General features: G+C 36.8%; 1 protein-coding gene across 3 annotated transcripts in view; it reads right to left on the bottom strand.

The window, feature by feature from the left end:
- SNX16 (sorting nexin 16) overlaps nucleotides 1-18,232 on the bottom strand; it is a 34,055-nt gene extending 15,823 nt beyond the window's left edge. The window contains exons 1-5 of one of the 3 annotated variants that reach the window (XM_060775542.2): nucleotides 18,143-18,232; nucleotides 12,083-12,536; nucleotides 9,824-9,910; nucleotides 6,513-6,661; nucleotides 431-500 (exon numbers count right to left, since the gene is read on the bottom strand). In XM_060775542.2, coding sequence (XP_060631525.2) covers nucleotides 431-500; nucleotides 6,513-6,661; nucleotides 9,824-9,910; nucleotides 12,083-12,454 — 678 coding nt within the window. In that variant the 5' untranslated portion in view covers nucleotides 12,455-12,536; nucleotides 18,143-18,232. Of the gene's footprint in view, nucleotides 1-430; nucleotides 501-6,512; nucleotides 6,662-9,823; nucleotides 9,911-12,082; nucleotides 12,537-18,001 lie in introns of all 3 variants that reach the window. The other 2 variants (XM_067467382.1, XM_067467381.1) reach the window with 2 other exon arrangements.
- Between the last annotated feature and the right edge of the window lie 673 nt (nucleotides 18,233-18,905).

The raw sequence follows: 18,905 nt of genomic DNA, 5'->3' as shown, positions 1-18,905 counted from the left end.
AAAGCTGTGACAAATAGAACATTCTCTACCTTTTATAAAAAATGAAAAAACACTGAGTTTTATCAAGACTTAATCTGAGATACAGGAAAATAAATAATGCAAATGACAGTTCAACAAACTGAAAAATCTTACAGATTGTTTCTCAGTTTTCTCCCTACTTCTATCCCATCCTCATCTTCTCCGTTTTTAGTTACTTCTGTTTCACTGATACTGCTGTCTGCTTATATTTTGCGGCTTGTGTTGATGTCCATAGATAATTCATCTGATGCCTTTTTGCTCTGTGGCAGTTATGTATATTTTATGGCTAAGATAAATAAAAAAACAACCAAAACTGTATAAACAGCATACCCTAAAGATAAAATAGGATACTTATTATATTTAACAGTGCCATTCAACTATTCTGTTCTAATAATAATGTTATTACACTTACTCTGCTCTCTTCAAGGCTATCAAATGGTCCAGGAGGATCATCCAAGCAGAGAAACTCCCTGACTGCAAGGCTAGGAAAGAATTGGAAAAAGATGTTAGCATCCCAAGCAGGGCAGCCTGAAGCCACATTGTGTGTGGGAATACACACAAAATGAAATGCTTCTTGAAAAAGAAGCTGGTTTTTATTAAAACACAAGAATGAATTTTAATTTAAAAAGCCTTAATGTTTTCCATAAAATTTTACTCTTTTTACTGTTACTACACTATCACAATATCCCATGTTAATATACACAACTTTTTATGCATTGCTAGTGGGGTGCGGAGAGAAAGGTCAAGGTAAATAAATATTAAAGTGCATTGTTTAAGTACTTTTTAAATTACCAACATTAAACAATTATAAACAAAAACAATTTAAACAATTATGGCATTTGTAATAGTTGGGTTTCATTAGAACTGCTATTTTTTCCCCTATAGACTGATGCAAACCCTGTGCTTATTTTTCCCAAACAGTAAACAGATTCTTAAGACCTCAGGTTTTTTTTCAACACAGAAAAGCAATTAAAGTAGCCTGGTATGTCTGGTAGATTCCTCAAAATATAAATTAGATCAAAAAGACACATTGCTTTAAGTATGAACAATGAGCTAGCCTGAACTGGGATGGAAGTCATGCAGCTCTCTGCAATTTCCAGGAAATCTAGCCTTTTTAGCTAAAAGTGAGGAAAGCTGGGAAGCTGCACTCCAAAACATATGCGAATGACATGAATTCCACCCATGTCTAATCCAATTGTTAGTTGCACCCCTATCAGGTTCATTAAATTAAGAGTATTTATGTAAGCACTAAATTCCGACTTATCTGAATTTAGGTCTGAAATAATCAACATTAATTATGCCAAATTACAGCTTATTCAAAATAAAATCTAACATTTTATACACCTCTAAAGTCAATTAAAGGGTTTTTTTTCATGTTAGGAGCAACTTGAGAAACTGCAAGTTGATTCTGTTGTGAGAGAATTGGCCATCTACATGTTACCCAGGGGATGCCCGGATGTTTTACCATGTTGTGTGAGGGTTCTCTCTTGTACCCACATGAGAAGCTCATCCCACTCCCTGGATTCGAACCCTGACTTTTCGGTCAGCAGTCCTGCCAACACAAAGCTTTAGCCCACTACGAAGATTAAAACAGACATCAGGGTTTATATATGAACCCAAAATCCTTATTCTGATGATGTGTTAGATTTGCATACACTGATAATGAGGTTAGTAAAACTAACTTCTATGCAACTTTCCAAGATTTCAATGATTTAATATTTTGGACTAGACAAGTCTTTCCTACTCTGATTTTTTTTTTAATTTTAGGGGAACCTAGGGAGTAACACTTAACATGTTAAATCTACCTCTTCTTCAAAATACTTTTTATTTACACAAGTGGCCATGTCTCAATTGGCTGGAAATAGAATTTTTTGGAGTGTGGTGTTCAACTGTGATTACCAATATGTAAATTAGGTGGCTTCCATTTGAAATGCAATCAATATGAAGGAAATTTTACACCGAAAGTAATTAGTATAAAAATGTTTCTTTGCATTTCTATATGCAAGCATAAAGGTACACTTTCTATCTTTTAGAGACAACTTTTTTAAAACAGAAAATACATCCAAGTAAATGAACTCTTAAATTATTTAGAATAAAGGGCATTGTTCTGTGAAAATTCCAAAGGAGAAAATTTGAATATACACATAGAGCTTCTACTGTGCAGATGCAGCCAAGGTTTGGAAGCAAGAGGATTTCAAAGAAAACAAGTTATCATGTAACCCTGTCATCACTGAGTTTGTAGGATTTAAGGTCTGCCAGTCTGCAGGGTATGGGAATATATTATTATTTCCAGTCATAACATTTGTTCTGCTGAATGAACTATCTAGAAAAACAGAAACAATGCTGCCTTGCTTCATTTGACAGTTATAAGTGCTGACCCTTTCCAAACATAGTTATATTACAGTGGACCTTCTGTTCATGGTTGAACTATTGTTTTGAAAAGATGTTAGAACGAGATTGCAAATGACTAACTCAGAACAGCTTATTACACAAAAGCATTGCTGCCTGCCTTTGTCCTTTTCATACATGATTTCACTTGCTCTGCAATGATTTCAGGCCGAATGATAGAGTACAGGCAGTCCCTGTGTTACAAACATCTGACTTACAAACGACTCATAGTAACAAACAGGGGTGAGATAGCAGGAAGTGAGAGAAATCTACCCCTAGGTAGAAAAAATCCCTCCTGGAAGAGTTATCATGGGGAAAAGGTGTCTTCACTGAAGCTTTAGCACCAATCCTTGTTTCATAGTAAGCCAATTTTTTCAAAATCCAATTATCATAGGAACATAAAGTGAAGCGAAACCCTCTAAAAAGGGGAACAAACAGCAAAACAAACACCACAGGGATGTTAACCCTTGCCTATACTATCAAAGGCTTGTGTGTTTGGAGTTACACTTTAAAAAGTACCTGTTCCGACTTGCAAACGAATTCAGTTTAAGAACAAATCTACATAACCTATCTTGTTTGTAACTTGGGGACTGCCTATATAAAGACATTTTCAATAGTACTAAAAGTTATCACATGTAAATCTGATGACACGAGAACCCAGATATTACATTCAAGCTCTTTTTAAAATCTCAAGATCAATTGGTCTTGGCAAGAAGTCAGATAGTTTTGCTTGCTATGCAGGTTTTGGCAGTTGCAATAAACATAACCAGAAATATTGTTTATGTAGGTGGCAAAAGGTCTTCTTTTACTAAAGTAGAAGCAATTCAAATGTATACTATTATATACTGGACAGGTAACAAATTATAAATATAAATTTGCAAATGGAATCTCTTTTTGCCAGAAGCAAAAAAGAATCGAAATTATAATTATAGAATGAAAATGGATCCTCAGGATCATTTACTCCAACCCACTGCCCAATTGCTTGAATATCAGAAGCTGAAAATGGCAAACAGGAGAGAGGTGCTGCCTTCATAGACTGTTTGGGAGTTTCTCAAAAAAAGCTCCTTGCCAACTGTTGAAAAAAGATGCTGAACTATATCTCTGGTCCAATCTTGTAAGGTGCCTATAACTACAATATGATGCTTGATATTCAACTAATAAACAATGTTAAATACCTTGGTGTCCTGCATACAGGAAATATTTAAGGGGACTTCAGTGGAGCAATACCATAGTAATGCTGGACTTTCTGTTCTAAATTGTAGTCCAAGTAAAGTGCTTGTAGATAAGTCTGGGTTTTTGCAATGACTGAAAGTTATGACAAGTTGTTTCAGGATACTCTGCTAAATATATTTCATCATTGTTGTACTAAGTTGAGCAATAATGACTTCAACAGAAAGTTGTACAGTACAGAAATGTGCAGCTATTGCAAGGTGTTGCCCTCCTTCTTCTTTATGAACAGCAGAGCACTGAATACCATTTTGGGTTTTTCCTCTAGGATAGGGCGGAGATACACGTGATTCTGGCTCAACTTGTCAGGAAAAAATATACCATATTTACTTGAATTGAATGTTCATCTTTTTTGGCTAAATTGCCTTCCCAAAATTAGGGTGTGCATTAGATTTGTATAATATAGTAATATTAATGCTGAGCCAAGGAGGAATTACTTCAGGAGCTCCTGTTAAAGTTAAAGTGGATTCATTCTACAGCATGGATGCACCCAAAGGTTTTCTTTTTCATTGCTGAAAGCTTTGTTGTTCTAACACTTTTGTTTTTAAAGAAAGAATTATAAGGATGTTGCCACTGTAATTCACGCCTTTTTTTGTCCAAATTACAGACTGTCATTTTTGCCACTGCGCATTACATTCACCAGCAAATACTTTCTTGGTTTTGAAAACTGAGGTGCACATTAGATTCAATGGTGCATTAGACAAAGGGATCTGCTAACAGGTTAAACACCTTTCTCAAACCTCCTCTACACACACACACACACACACACACAAGTTAAAACTACTTTACTGTACTTGAGCTAAGTCAATTCATTCCTTTAGCACACTGTTTGGGTCATTTGTTGATTGATATTCACTAGTTCATCTTTTCCTTTACATAAAATAATTTTGGTCAGTTGAGCAAAAGCACCTAAGTTATACTGAGTGGACTATGAATCTGGAGAGAATGGTTTGAATTCTTCCCCAACCATGAAAACCCACTCCAAGGAAAGTGAAAGGAAATCTCATCTGAATGAATCTTTCACAGTAAAGTGAACCAGAAAATGTATATTTTGGGTTATTTGTCATTAAAATGTATTAGTTTTAGCTAACTGAACACTGTCTTTGGCAGCAGTAACATTTTTGCCACTAAGTGGCAGACCTCCCTAACCTGTGCTTAGCACCACACAACAATCTCCAGATAAACTTAGGAGAAGCACTTCTCCATATGGAAGCGTCTGTAAACAATTCCACGCATTGACTCCATGTGTAGATTTTATTATTTTTCACACATCTGAGAGAAGAGTATATTCTGCTTCCTAGTGGTGTGTATAGTATGAAGATGAGGTGGTGCAGAAAGTTATGCAAGGACTGATGAGGTGGAAAATGAAGAGACAGACCAAAAGAATATGTAACATCAGAGTGGAGATTTAAAAGTCACTAAGGCATCATAAAACTTGCAAATCAAGCATTTATTATGGTTTTTTAAATAGGAAATATGAGTTGTTTTGAGAGAGTTTGGAAACTCTTTAACTAGATCATTAGTGGTGCAACTATTTTTTGTTATATTGATTTTTCCAGATTCTATGCAAAGAATTCACTTATTCCATACATGCAAACAACATCTACTCAAAAAGTTTGGCTGAACTTTACTGTATAGGTCAGTTTGAAAGACTTCAATGCAATTGATTTTTTGGCAATTGTTTGGCAGCAGTGGCTCCAGTTTATTTGATAAATTTCAAATGGGAACTTGTAATCTCTGGAACTCAAAGAGGAAAAAATGTTCTGGGAAAGAAATATCTGGTTTTTTTCCTGTCATTTTAAACATTGTGTTTGTGAAACAATTAAAACGATGTTATTAAGATATTGTTTCATTTCAAACAGATATTGGGTATTTGAGGATACTACTGTACATGTTCAGATGAAGTATAAATGTCATAATTGCTATATTATGAAGGGGATCCAGAGCTTTTATAAGATCTTGAAGGGAATTTGGTATGCCAAACAATTAAAAACCACTGGACTATGAATTAGTAAAAATCTCTAAAGGAACGAAGGTTTAAAAAAGTTTCTACATAATGAGTCTTAATAGAAAAGAGGAGTTCTATTTTGGTAACTTTTTTTGTTATTTTGAAGAAATATACTGCCGGGGGGGGGGGGGGGGGAACGGGACTAAATCACTAAATCCAGATTATATAAAAACAATGAAATACAACATTGCAGTATCAAGGATTACTTTTGCAAATTAAATATAAAATTATTTAGAACATATAGTTTAAAGTTATTAAAAATCCATACAAAAAAGCATATTAGGAACGTAAACATTCAAGTATGAACATAATCTAATGACAATACTTAAGGACATACTGTATAGGATAAGGACACACTACCACTTCCAAAGAATATCAACTATGTTTATGTCTTCCAATCTATGCACCTAACATTCCTGCTCGCCTGCCACACTGTTGCTCAAAATTGTTGCTAGAATGTAACCATTTGAAATACATTTCTAATCTCAAAACCACTTTAACAATTTCAACTGTTGCACAGAATTGTCTTATTGTAAACCAGCAGTTTAGCTTCCTGCACTTCAAAACCCTTCATACACAGAATGAAAATGCAAGTGTTTATAGTCACAATGTATTGTCAAAGGCTTTCATGGCCGGAATCACTGGGTTGTAAGTTTTTCAAGCTGTATGGCCATGTTCTAGAAAAATTCTCTCTTGACGTTTCGCCTGCATCTGTGGCGAAACGTCAGAAGAGAATGCTTCTAGAACATGGCCATACACCCCGAAAAACCTACACCAACCCATTTATAGTCACATTATGCTGCAGTATCAGAAAGGAAAATATCTCTTGGTTAAAGCTGATCACATAATGAGGAAGAAGAATATCTCATACCAATTAGCAATGTCTTTGTGAGCTATTAAATTCTGTAGGAATGCTTGCAGTCCCAACTGCCTATCTTCCAAAAAGTCTGGATTGTAATTATCCTTGAACCAGCGCTTTGGTGGAAGTGCCAACCGAAAACCAGGAAACATCTCTTTCAGCTGAAAAACAAAACAAAACAAAAACTGGCTATGACAGTAAATAATTTTTGAAATAGAAAAAAACATAACACTAAGATTGCTTCCTTAGAAGCTCAGCTGTGGTCACACTTGTACACATGGTTTGGATTTTGTATTTGTGTTGACATCACCCTAGTGTTTTGCCTAATGTATCTTTTTCTACTAAGAATGGATGAGATAGAGATACATAACAGCTAGGAGCATAAGGACTCATGCCAGGATATTGCCTTCATTATAAATGAAGTGCATAACCTTGATTACATTTCCATTTCTGAATTATTGAAAGTATAGGAATTTTATAGACAGAGAAGATTTGTCTTCTTCTCTTTCAAGCCACAACCTTAACAATGAAACCAACAGTGGTGCCTTTAAACGAGCCATGTTAAACCCTTGACAGAAACCACGGTCAAACACTGAAGATAGAGTTCTGTAACACCAAATGGTATTCTAAACTATCTCTTGGAAGCACTGCTTTTAGCGATAATCTCTGGAGGGCAATTATTGACTCACTGTAGCCAATATATTAATATCTTTTTTTAGCTTCACCCTGGCGTCACAACGAGGCTGTGGACTTGGCAAAAATCTATAACTGCCCTTGCATATAGGTTTCAATGTGCATGATGCCAGGTCATCAACAGATTCAACCAGGCTTCACTTGGTGTCTGTTTCCTGTCACACATCTCTTGCATTTTCTCTCATCACATTTCAAATTAAGAGGCTTTTTTTCTTTGTTGGCTTCTATACTTTTATAACATTGTCATTAAAGGAACCATGAGAGCTTCATCCTCTATGAAATGATTTGCACTTTCAACACATTTTCCAGGACTGTCCCAAGACATAAGAGGGAATTGAGGGAGGTATTTATTTGTGTGCATAAGGAGGAAGTTAATTTTGTGGCATAATTTCTTAACCCTATAGATTATAATTAACAAGGGAAGAGAAATTCAGCTATTTTATTCCATCTAAAGATCATCTTAAGACTTACAAATTAAATTTAAGAACAAACCCACAGAATCTTGTTTGTAACTTGGGGACTGCCTGTATATGGAAGTCCCCTTTCTCTGTCTTAGCACAATTCCTGGCTTAACTGTGCAAACAAAGAAGAGAACCTTTTTGATGGCTGCTCCTAGATTTTGGAACTCCCTGCCTAGGAAAGTCAGAGCAGCCCTGTGTTTGTTCTTCCTCTATCAGCAAGTTAAGACATTTTAGGTAATCAGGGATAGGCTTTTAATACTGTGCGATGCTGTTATTAACTTTTGTGTGCTGTGTTTTAATGAATTTTAATGTTTTTATTGTATTGTATTATTTTATTCATCAATTGACTTTAAAAATATTTATAGTTATAATTTTATTGAAGGGTTAGGGATTGTTAGTAGCCTTGAGGACAAAATGGGCATCAGAAAACTAAAAGCTTGCAGATATTAAATCCTGGATAGCCACGTGAATCAAAAAAATACAAAGATTATATGATTTCAGAGAGTCTCTCCTGGTGCTCTTTTTAGTATTGCTTCTAATGTTTCAACTGAACAGATTATCTGCTCTTTAGATCAAAGTCTCCACATCACTTAATTTATTTCCAGGAAAAGAAGGAGCCCTGACAATTAGAAGACACATCTGCTTTGTTATTCTGTTTTGTGAGTATCTTATACATATATCCCATTAGACGAAATATCCATACATTCTTGTACTAGTAAACAGAGGAATGTATTATTCCCACAGTCATGTACATTGTTCCATTACAATTTGGGAACAACTGAGATAGAAAAACCCATCTATTCTTCATTGATTTAATCAACATGATATCAGTATTGCAGGAAAATAATTTAGAATCTTATTCTTTCTCAAGACTGACAGCTTATGTTCCACCAAGGAGTCACAATTTCCTGCCATCAACAACCTTCTGCTGCCACAATTTCTGCCATTACAAAAATCCCAGTGATTATACTGGGAGATACAGCATATGAGCAGCACAGGTCTTGTTTTTTTTTACCAGAATTGAATTTCTAGCAGTGTACTGGGAAAATGGAAATACAGACGTTGCTTGTCTTTAAGTCAGTTGATCCTATAGGGCTGACTGAGTTGATGTTGCCTCTTTTTTTGAAAAGGGAGGTATATTGTAAACTAGGGGTTCTCAAACATTTCTAGCTACAAAGCTGTTTTTGAAACAAATGTTTTTCATGTAGCCCCAAATAATGTTTACATTTTATATTATATCATCTATCTATCTATCTATCTATCTATCTATCTATCTATCTATCTATCTATCTATCTATCTATCTCAGGCATGGAAAAATCTTTTGACCGAAAGATCACATGGACCATCCAGTCCAACCCCTTTTTGCCATGCAGGAAAAGCACAATCAAAGCACCCCCAACAGATGGACACTCAGCCTTTGTAGTAATAATAGTAATAGGAACAACCACAGATGCCATTCAGTTCAACCTTCTTCTGCCATGCAGGAAAAGCACATTCAAAGTACTCCCTGAGCAGTGAGAAGGAAATAGGGTTTTGGAAGCAAGGAAGATGTGGGAGAAAGGATCTGGGTGGTGAGGAAAAAAACTTGGGGGGGGGGGAGGGAGGTGAGGAGATTGAAAGGAGCAGGAAAGAGGAGAGAAAGCTTGGAGGAGGAGGAGGAGGAGGAGGGAGATGGATCCACGGAGCCCCTCAGTATGCTTCATGGGGCCCCAAGGGCTCCCCAGAACACTTTGAGAACCTCTGTTGTAGACCAAATGAGGAAAGCAGGTCACTTGGACAAATGGTTGTGTCCTTTTGAGTTGGACTGAAAGAAGTTGGAAATCTGATCCACTTTACTCCTGTTTGGCAACTGATTGCTTTCTATAAGATAGCATCTTAAAAGCTTAATGGCAGTTTCAAGCTTTTTGTGAGTTTAGTACCATCACTGTTTTCAGAAATGTATGGAAGCAGAACTCCTAATAACATTAGGCTCATCTATATTTTAGATCTTAAATTCACTAAGGGTCAATTAGATGGAATATTTCTGATATTACATTCAGGACAGTGTGCCGTTTTTATGGGTTCTGTGGCAACATTGACTAACTTTTCAAAATAACTTTTGAACTATGAACACAAAACAGAAAAACAGAACATAATGGAGAAATCACAAGCTTTTCGAACTTCTATACCTTGTCATTTAGCCTGGAGAAGTCTGTATACCTTCTGAAGACTACCCAGTTTTCCTCTGGATTTCTCTTAACAAGGATTTTATAAACCTGTTAAACAAAAAATTGTTTGTAGCAGCTTCTGTAAACAATGTCATCGGCATAACTGATTCATACTATACTGCAATTATTTAACTTAAACCTTTTCCTTTGTGAAAACTGGTATCAAAGCTTTTGGAGTAACATTTCAAAATGTTTGCTGCTCCAAAAAAGGATTTCATAAAATATAGATTTTAACATTTAAAAAACCACAAACACAGCAGATTTCAACAATTTAAGGTAAACTCTCATCCCATCAAAGTAAATGTTTGTTTCTTATTAGCAAACATGTTTACAATTAGATTTTTAGGCTCTATATTCAAATAACAATAAACAAATAAAGGCAATAGCCATTTAATATTGTAGTAAAAACCGTTATATTAATGATTACTCAAAGAAAAAGAGAAATTCAATTATTTCTGGCTTGCTTTTAAAAATATTTCTGAAAACTTGAAAATGTATTTCCAATTATCAGTCAGTCACAAGCCAATTCTGCTTCATGAGGATTACTTTCTGTTATCAGGCCAGTCTATTTCTTAAATCTCCATATTGGCTGCTCCCCTGATGGGGGTAAACAGACAAGAATCACATTTCCCTTCATCCTATTAAACTTTTGTTAGATGGGTGTTTTACTTTTGTTGTTAGTTCAAACTGACCAAAGCAAGAGAATGTAAATGGTAATGCAGTCTATCGATACACATAATAAAATTGAAAATATGTATGCGTGTATGTGGTTGGGGTGTCCACTTACACAAACAGATGCCTATTTCCACAAATAACTATAGCTCTCACTATGCAAGGAACACCAAAGGCCCTCTCTCCAATGACACTGCAGGTTATAGTGAGTGCCATTAACATGTCCAAGAGCTCTGCCAATGTCCTTGGCAAACACCATACTGCCCACCTCCAAGTGAAGGCTTTCATTTGGGGACAATTTCATCCTATATTTTATCTGTTTCTTCCACTATAGTGTTCCTTCCTCTCTCCATTGGTGAGGAATTTGCATGACCCTGGCCACTGCCTCTCCCTTAACCCTTTCCTATTCTTTTCTATGACACACAGCAAACAGGAATTGATCAGCAACTGAACATACTAGAGAAGTTTGGAGAGAATTCACCATGATTTATAGGAGTTGTAGGTGCTGGGATGCATAGTTCACCTGCAATCTAAGAACTGCACTCTGAACTCCACCAGCAATGGACCTGGAACTCACTTGGCACACAGATCCCCCATGACCAATAAAACATACTCAAGGTCTTTGGGGGGATTTATAGGAGTTGGCGTTCACCTACATCCAGAGACCTCTGTGAATGGATCTGGACCAAACCTGGCACACATACCCAATATGCCAAAATTTGATTACTGGAGGGGTTTGGGGGGAACTGACTTTCTTTTCTGGGAGTTGTAGTTCACCCACAACCAGAGAAATGGTGACCTCCACCAGTTATGGACCTGGACCAAATTTGGCACACAGAACCCCCATGACTAACTCAGCCTACTGGAGGGGTTTGAGGGGACTGATTCACCATAGTGGGAGTTGTAGTCTACCCTGCAGCCAGAGAGCACATCAATCCCACCGATGATGAATCTAGAGTAAACTTGCCCAACATAGCAAACTTCAACTGGCATGATGTCAGTTGTAATTAATCCACAACCTTATGCATTTTGTACAATTAAAAATTTACTTTCTCATATAACCTGGGCAACATTGTGTACCCAAACTAGTACATCAATAAATGGAAATACAACTGATTTCAGAGTAAATGATCATTTGATTCCTTTCTTGTCCCTCTTCCTCTATAGTGGTAACATTTCAGAACCACCACTTTGAAAAAACAATCTCAAGTGCCTTCACCTGTGGAATTAGGCAGTCAAAAGTAATTAGTTCTACATTCTTTAAGTTCAGTCAAGTTAAAATTACCCATGTGTATAAAGTGGATCAATGTTAAAACTTGTGGAGCAGGAGTGTTTATCATTTAAGTAATTTAATCCTTCTGAAATGACCAAGCTTCTTATGCTAGTCCAGAGAATAACTCAAGAGCCACTTAAGAAGTGACAAGCAGTTAATGAAGAATTCCATACTGCTTGAAAGCACTTACTATGAAACTGGGATTAGTATGTATATTTTGTGACTACGTAATATAATTATAGTGTTAAAAAAAAAAAAGGAACAAAACAGCTTACAGTGAATTTTGCCCTTTCTTCCATCACCTCATAACCTAGTATCGTGGGAGTGGCAGGTCGATCTTCCCAGTTCCTAGTGTCTATATTTTGCTCACTATCTTCTGATGGCTGTATGCAGTATTCCATAGATGTGTTCATACCTATAAATTTAGTCCTTACAAGTGGGCTATTACAAGGAGATGAAGTGGCACCAATCTCATCGGGGACACTCATCTTTTTAAAACTACCATTAGAAGAATCCTCTAGCTGTCCCTTTGAAGAATCTGAACATGTTGAAAGACTCCCAAGAGATGATCTTCTTTGGTTTCTAATTGTGGTAAAACTACTTGAACTTCCTATAGGAATCGGAACAGGAACATATGGAGTAGCCATCCTTCATTCAAAACTTTTAAAAGTTGCCACTTATTGACGGTAGAGTTTAAGCTTCTTGCATGTTCACTTTTACTTCAGTTATCTGGAAACAGAACAAAATGAAGTTTAATTGAATTTTGGTATTCCTATAATGACATTCCTTAAAATATATAGCTTCTTTCTTTGCAACAACCAAAAAAGGGTTTCAGAGAATTGTTTCCTTCAAAACCCAGGTTAAATTATGTTAGTATCTTCCCAGCACATATTTTTACCTAATGTTGCTTGTTAAAATCTTAACTATTGGTCCATTTTTTTTGCTTTACACCTGTTATTTTAAATTTCTGTTATTGTTCATGTTAATCTCCCTTGCCCCTCCTCCCTCATGTATAACAAACAGATACACCTGTCCACTTTCAGCTTGGTGCCATCTAATTTGTGGGCAATTTTGGTTTGTGATGGTTTTAATTCATAGTATTAGCAAGATGTCTGGTTGTTGAATAAATACCTTAAAAATCACTACAATTCTTTCTGCAGAATACTTAATCTGAAATCTCAGGTAAATTTCATAAGAAGCACATCAAAACAGAGAAACAATAGCTTGGTTTCACACATTAATCAACTGTTATAATGCATATTAAACTATTCCTATTATATTGCAGAAAGACAAATGGAAAAAGATATGGATTTTGGCCTCAGTTCCCACCAACACAAATGTTCTTTCAAGAGTGATAATTAGCAATGCTGTGATAGATTTATTAAGAAATATACAGAACAACTATCGGTAAGAATTATGGTGATAGTTTATATAGTACTATATATGGTTTATATAGTACTATCACTTTACATTGTACCTTGCAAAAAAAGAAAAAAGAGGTTTACAATCTAATTTAAGACATGACATAAAAGGGAAAAGGGATAGCAGTATGGGAAGAGATTAAGTCAAGCATGCACTGCCTCTTCTTCTCTCCCTCTAAGGCCAGGGCAGTGGTAGTTGGGATGCCTATAAATATAATTTATTTATGCTTGCCATGTCATATATTGACTTTGGACAAGGGTTTAAATAAGGTGTGATGTTATAGATTTTTTGGGAGGGAAATGTGTTGGTAAATTGAGGTCACACTATACTTTGCATACATAAGATATAATAAGGTTCCATTGGAATAAGGTGAGGGAATGATACATTGGGAGTGACTAGTGATTGGCTGGATAGTTGGAGAGGATTTTGAAAATGTTGGTGTATGACAGTTGGTCAGAGTGATAGTGGAGGTCAATCAGACTTGGGTTTAGGAGATGAGTGGTTAGGAGAATCAGACAAATATTTGTGGAAAACCTCACAGCTGGTGGCAGCAATGGGATTTGTGAAAAATATTGCAGCAAGCACCATAAAAAGTATTTCTCTCTTGCTTTCTCACACACATGCATATTGAGTTATGTACACACACACCCACACAAGAGTATATATTTTTATTTATCTTATATGTGTTGAAACTGAGTCCAACTCCTTGTTTTACCCATCTTTCTTGTGTTATCTACAAAGCTAAGTCTGAAGTTTTCACAGGTAAGCTATTCACAGTATGTTAAAAAGTCAGCTATCAAAGTGTACCTGTAAATTAGACAAACAAAAAGTTTAAAGATGAGCATACCAGAATTATAAAATTTATAATACTAATACCATTACATATGAGCATATTTGGAAAGTAATAACAGAGCTGTCCTTTAGATAAGATGTTGATTAAAGAAGAAATGTGGTCATTTAAAATTTTAAACTATCAGACATATTAACAATTTATATGGCACTCTAATATACATTCCACTGCAACAACCATTATGCCATCCAGCATATACTTGGAATATAGAAAAATTGTATTTGAACTATACGAATGTGTCAAGAGTGGTAGCAAAAAAAAAAAAAGGTGATGAAAGCAACCACACTGTTGTTCTCTGAAATGATTAATTTCTGACAAATATACTGCAAAGGTACTGGGATATTCGTATTTCTGAATTGCTAAATGCTGTTAAATAGCATACCTTACATAATTGCATCACCCAAAACATCATCAGGAAGAGTAGGTGAAGTTTGTCAGACTGTGTATTTCTAAGAAAAGCCCCTTAGAGTCACATGCAGCATTTGAATAGTGCTGAATAAAAGGAGTTAGAATTATGTAGACTATCCATTAGTCTACATAATGGATAGACTAGATTGTAGCGCTGCAACTGCAACTGAGGAGAAAAATGCAAAAGCAGTATTTGGAGAATGTGAAATTTGTCGGGTTTGCTTTCATGAAAAGATGAAAGAGAAAGAAACAAAAAGGGGACAGAAAATCATTTATGGATGTAGAATCAACTTGTATCTGTCATTTTAAGGCAACAAATCAGCAGAAATGCAAGAAATGTGGATTAGCAGTTCGGTATGCAAGACAGAAAGTAGTATGAAACAGGGTGTGCTTCATATAACTTTCTAATACTATATTTTGTGATGAATGCAATTCATCTTGAACTAAATCTGGGGATCTCAACTTAGCAAAGCCAAGGCACATGCCAATATACTATCACCAGTGCAGGAGACAACTGGATTTACTGGTAATTCCTTCATAAGACAAACTCCAAGTTTGTTCCCAGTGCTAGTGCACAGGGTATCCAGTTGGATGGAATATATTCCTCTAAAACTTCCCTAAGGAAGTGTATTATTTGCTTGAGATGATGAACTAGCTCTGAGAAAAATATAAGAAATTGGTCCTGGCTCAAGTTAAGCTATGTCTAGGTGATGAGGATTCATTCCATTTCTTGCCAGTCCAAGAAAAATAGAAAATACATTATTGAAGAAATTGTAATGTACTGCTTTAGCAGTTAAAGGAAACATACATCAAGATCTAATTTTGCTAGTGAGATACAGCATGCATTGCAGCTTGTAGAACGAGGGGAACATGGGGAAAGGCATGTACTAGTTCCTAGGAAGAGGACAATCTATACTTTTCTGCCCATACAAATCTTTACAGTGAACAATCTCAAGTTTAATTTGAAGCAATTTGAAGTTATGTCTCGACAAGACAGGGGTGCTCCTGGTCAATCAAAAAGTAAATCAGGGAACAGGCATCCAAATAGTGTTGGAGGACCAGGTTTCTAGGATGGCCAGAATAACTTTTTTTTGCAATTAAAGTTAATGTATAAACTATGTCTGTTCCTGGAGATGCTTGATATGGCCATTGATGCATGTCTCCATTACTTTCCATTTGAATTGTTACAATGCACTATACATGAGCCTGCTTTTGAAGAGTGTTCAGCAACTTCAGTTGGCAAAAATAGCTGTAGCCAGTAAGTTAACTGAGGCAGATACAAATTACTCAGTTCTACAACAACTCCTCTGGCTGCCAGTCTCTTTTTTGGTGCAATTCAAAGTGCTAATTACTAGTACAACATACAAAGGCCTATATGGCTTAGTTCCAAGCTATTTCACTGACCGTATCTCCACACATAAACAGGCCCAGGCCTAATATCCCCTCTCTGTCCCACCACCTTTGCAGACAGAGAGGTAGGGATGTGAGGTATCAGCTTTTTGGTGGCCAACTTTAGGCTCTGGAATTACCTTCAAAGAGATGTCAAAATGCTCTCTTTCTTGCTGCCCCTTCTATCAACAGACAAAGACGTTTTCATTCAGAGAGGCTTTTGAGATCTGAACATTTTGAAAGAAAGTAAAGAGGTACTGCACTCTTTGACTGCATTTTAAAAATTATGTTAAAAGTATTTTAATTCTATATTTAAATGTAATTATTTCAAAGTTATTAATAGTTTAATTCCATTCTAATGCTGTGTTCATGAGTCAACAAGACAGCAAGGATCTCAAAGGAAGAGAATAATGTAAGTCTGTGTGATGAACTAAACACCTTGTCTCACTTCATTTTCCAGCGATGAGTGGGATCTGGGACAAACGCCTATGAGCACCAATCTCACTATCAATTATCACTTGAATTCCTTATATATCTCATATAACATTGTAATATAATATCAACTATATCTCCCAAACAGGGCATAAAACTCATCCTATTAAATTCCTATATTCTATGTTCAGAAAAAGGATTGTGTCGCACCTTTTGTGTGGGCTCCCATTAAAAACATATACAAGTTCTATTCTGGTGGGTCAACTCATCCTACAATCAAGATGAACTTAGCAGATAAGAAAGTCTTGGGACAGATTAAAGCTATAGCTCTCAGTAAAAGTTTATATTGATGTTGCTTATTGGTTTGATTTCATAGAATCATAGAGTAGGAAAAGACCTTGTGGGCCATCCAGTCCAACACCCTGCCAAGAAACAGGAAAACTGCATTCAAAGCACTCCCAACAGATGGCCATCCAGACTCTGATTAAAAGCCTCCAAAGATGAAGCCTCCATTACACTCTGGGGCGGAGAGTTCCACTCCTGAACAGCTCTTACAGTTAGGAAGTTCTTCCTAATGTTCAGGTGGAATCTACTTTCCTGTAGTTTGAAGCCAATGTTCCAAGTCCTAGTCTCCAGGGCAGCAGAAAACAAGCTTTCTCCCTCCTCCCTATGACTTCTCCTCACATCTTTATACATTGATTAGCATATAATGGCCTGACTGTGCCTAGAGCAAACTTTTGTTGAGAGGTGATTAGATGTCCTTGTTTGTTTCCTCTTTGTTGTTGTACTGTTGTAATTTTAGAGTTTTTTTTAATACTGGTAGCCAGATTTTGTTCATTTTCATGGTTTCCTCCTTTCTGTTGAAATTGTCCACATGCTTGTGGATTTCAATGGCTTCTCTGTGTAGTCTGACATGGTGGTTGTGAGAGTGTTTGCTCTAGTCACTGTCAGGCCATTATATGCTAATCAAGGTGGTCAGTTGAAACATTCACACCTAGCTCCAGCAGACAAGAGCTCGATATCACTTTGTCCCACCCTGGTCATTCCACAGATATATAAACCCTTTTTCCTAGTTCCAACAGACCTTACTACGTCTGAAGATGCCATAGATGCAGGCGAAACATCAGGAGAAAATGCCTCTAGACCATGGCCATATAAGCCCGAAAAAATGTACAACAACCCAGTGATTCTGGCCATGAAAGCCTTCGACAATACAATACCCTTGTTTACACACAGATTGAAGCTTGAGCCCTCCAGGTGTTTTGGACTCCAACTCCCACAATTCCTAACAGCCTACCGGCTGTTAGGAATTGTGGGAGTTGGAGTCCAAAACACCTGGAGGGCCCAAGTTTGCCCAAGCCTGGTCTACACTGTATAACAAATGCACTTTTGACACCACTCTCATGTGCCATGGCTGCCTGTCATGGGGCCATGGGAAAGTACAAGGTCTTGAATCTTCTCTCACCAAACTACAACTCCCAGGATGCCAGTATTGCACTGGGCCATGGCAGTTCAAAGTGGTGTCAATAAATGCATTCAACCTGCAGTGTAGATGCAGCCTGAGAGAGAGGCAGCATGATCAAGGCAATACATGCGGCCAAACTGTGAACTCTGAGGTGGGTTGGCTGTTAGCTGAGAAAAGGAGCATCTTATTTTTCCCTTCCTTCCTTCAGAAGCCTCCTGGGCCGCTTACCATACTTTCCTTCCTTCGCAGACTCCCTCGCGGCCGCCCAAACCCTTCTCCTGCCGCCTTCCTCTCCTCCTTCAGTTCTCCTCCTCGGCTGCCAACCGAAAAGTCACGTGACCGGCGCCCAGGGCGGGAAGCGGCGTCTACCTGTTGTTTGTTGTTCTCAGCCTCTCCACCAAGTCCTCAGACCGAGGAGACTTCAACTCCCGGCATGCCTCGCGCCCGACGCCTCGCAGCCAATCAACAGCCTTTGCTTGCTTTCCCCCTTCCTTTAAAACTCCAAGCCCCAGAAGGCACCGCGGCCACATTTCCCGCGCCTTGCTATTTGCTCAAACCGAAAGCGGCCCTTCTCGTTTTCGCAGGGCCTGCTGGGATTTGTGGTCAGGCGCGTTTGCAGCAGTACAACCCATGCCTCGCTTGATTGTGATAGTGGGGACTGGTCGCACAGCCCTAGTCGACCCAATTTATGATATACAGGTGTATTATACATACTTTTTTGGCCCAGCTTCTGCCAACAGAGCAGTTCTAAATTATATAATAAGTCATGTATTATATAAAACATAAATAACAATAGTAATAATATAATTATTAATAATAATAGTAATTATATATATATATATATATATATATAATTATATAATTATATTATTACTATTATTATTAATAATTATATTATTACTATTGTTATTTATGTTTTATATATTCCTGCTTCTTGGCAGGGGGTTGGACTGGATGGCCCAGGAGGTCTCTTCCAACTCTTTGATTCTATATATATATAGAATATATATATATAGATTCTATATATATATATAGAGAGAGAATCTATATATATATAGAATCTATATATATATATAGAATCTATATATATAGAATATATATATATATATATATAGAATCTATATATATATAG

The sequence above is a fragment of the Anolis sagrei genome, chromosome 4 (assembly GCF_037176765.1).
Source record: "Anolis sagrei isolate rAnoSag1 chromosome 4, rAnoSag1.mat, whole genome shotgun sequence".
Lineage (NCBI taxonomy): Eukaryota > Metazoa > Chordata > Lepidosauria > Squamata > Dactyloidae > Anolis > Anolis sagrei.
The sequence above is the reverse complement of the archived record's forward strand: the minus strand, read 5'-3'. Positions and strand labels throughout refer to the sequence as shown.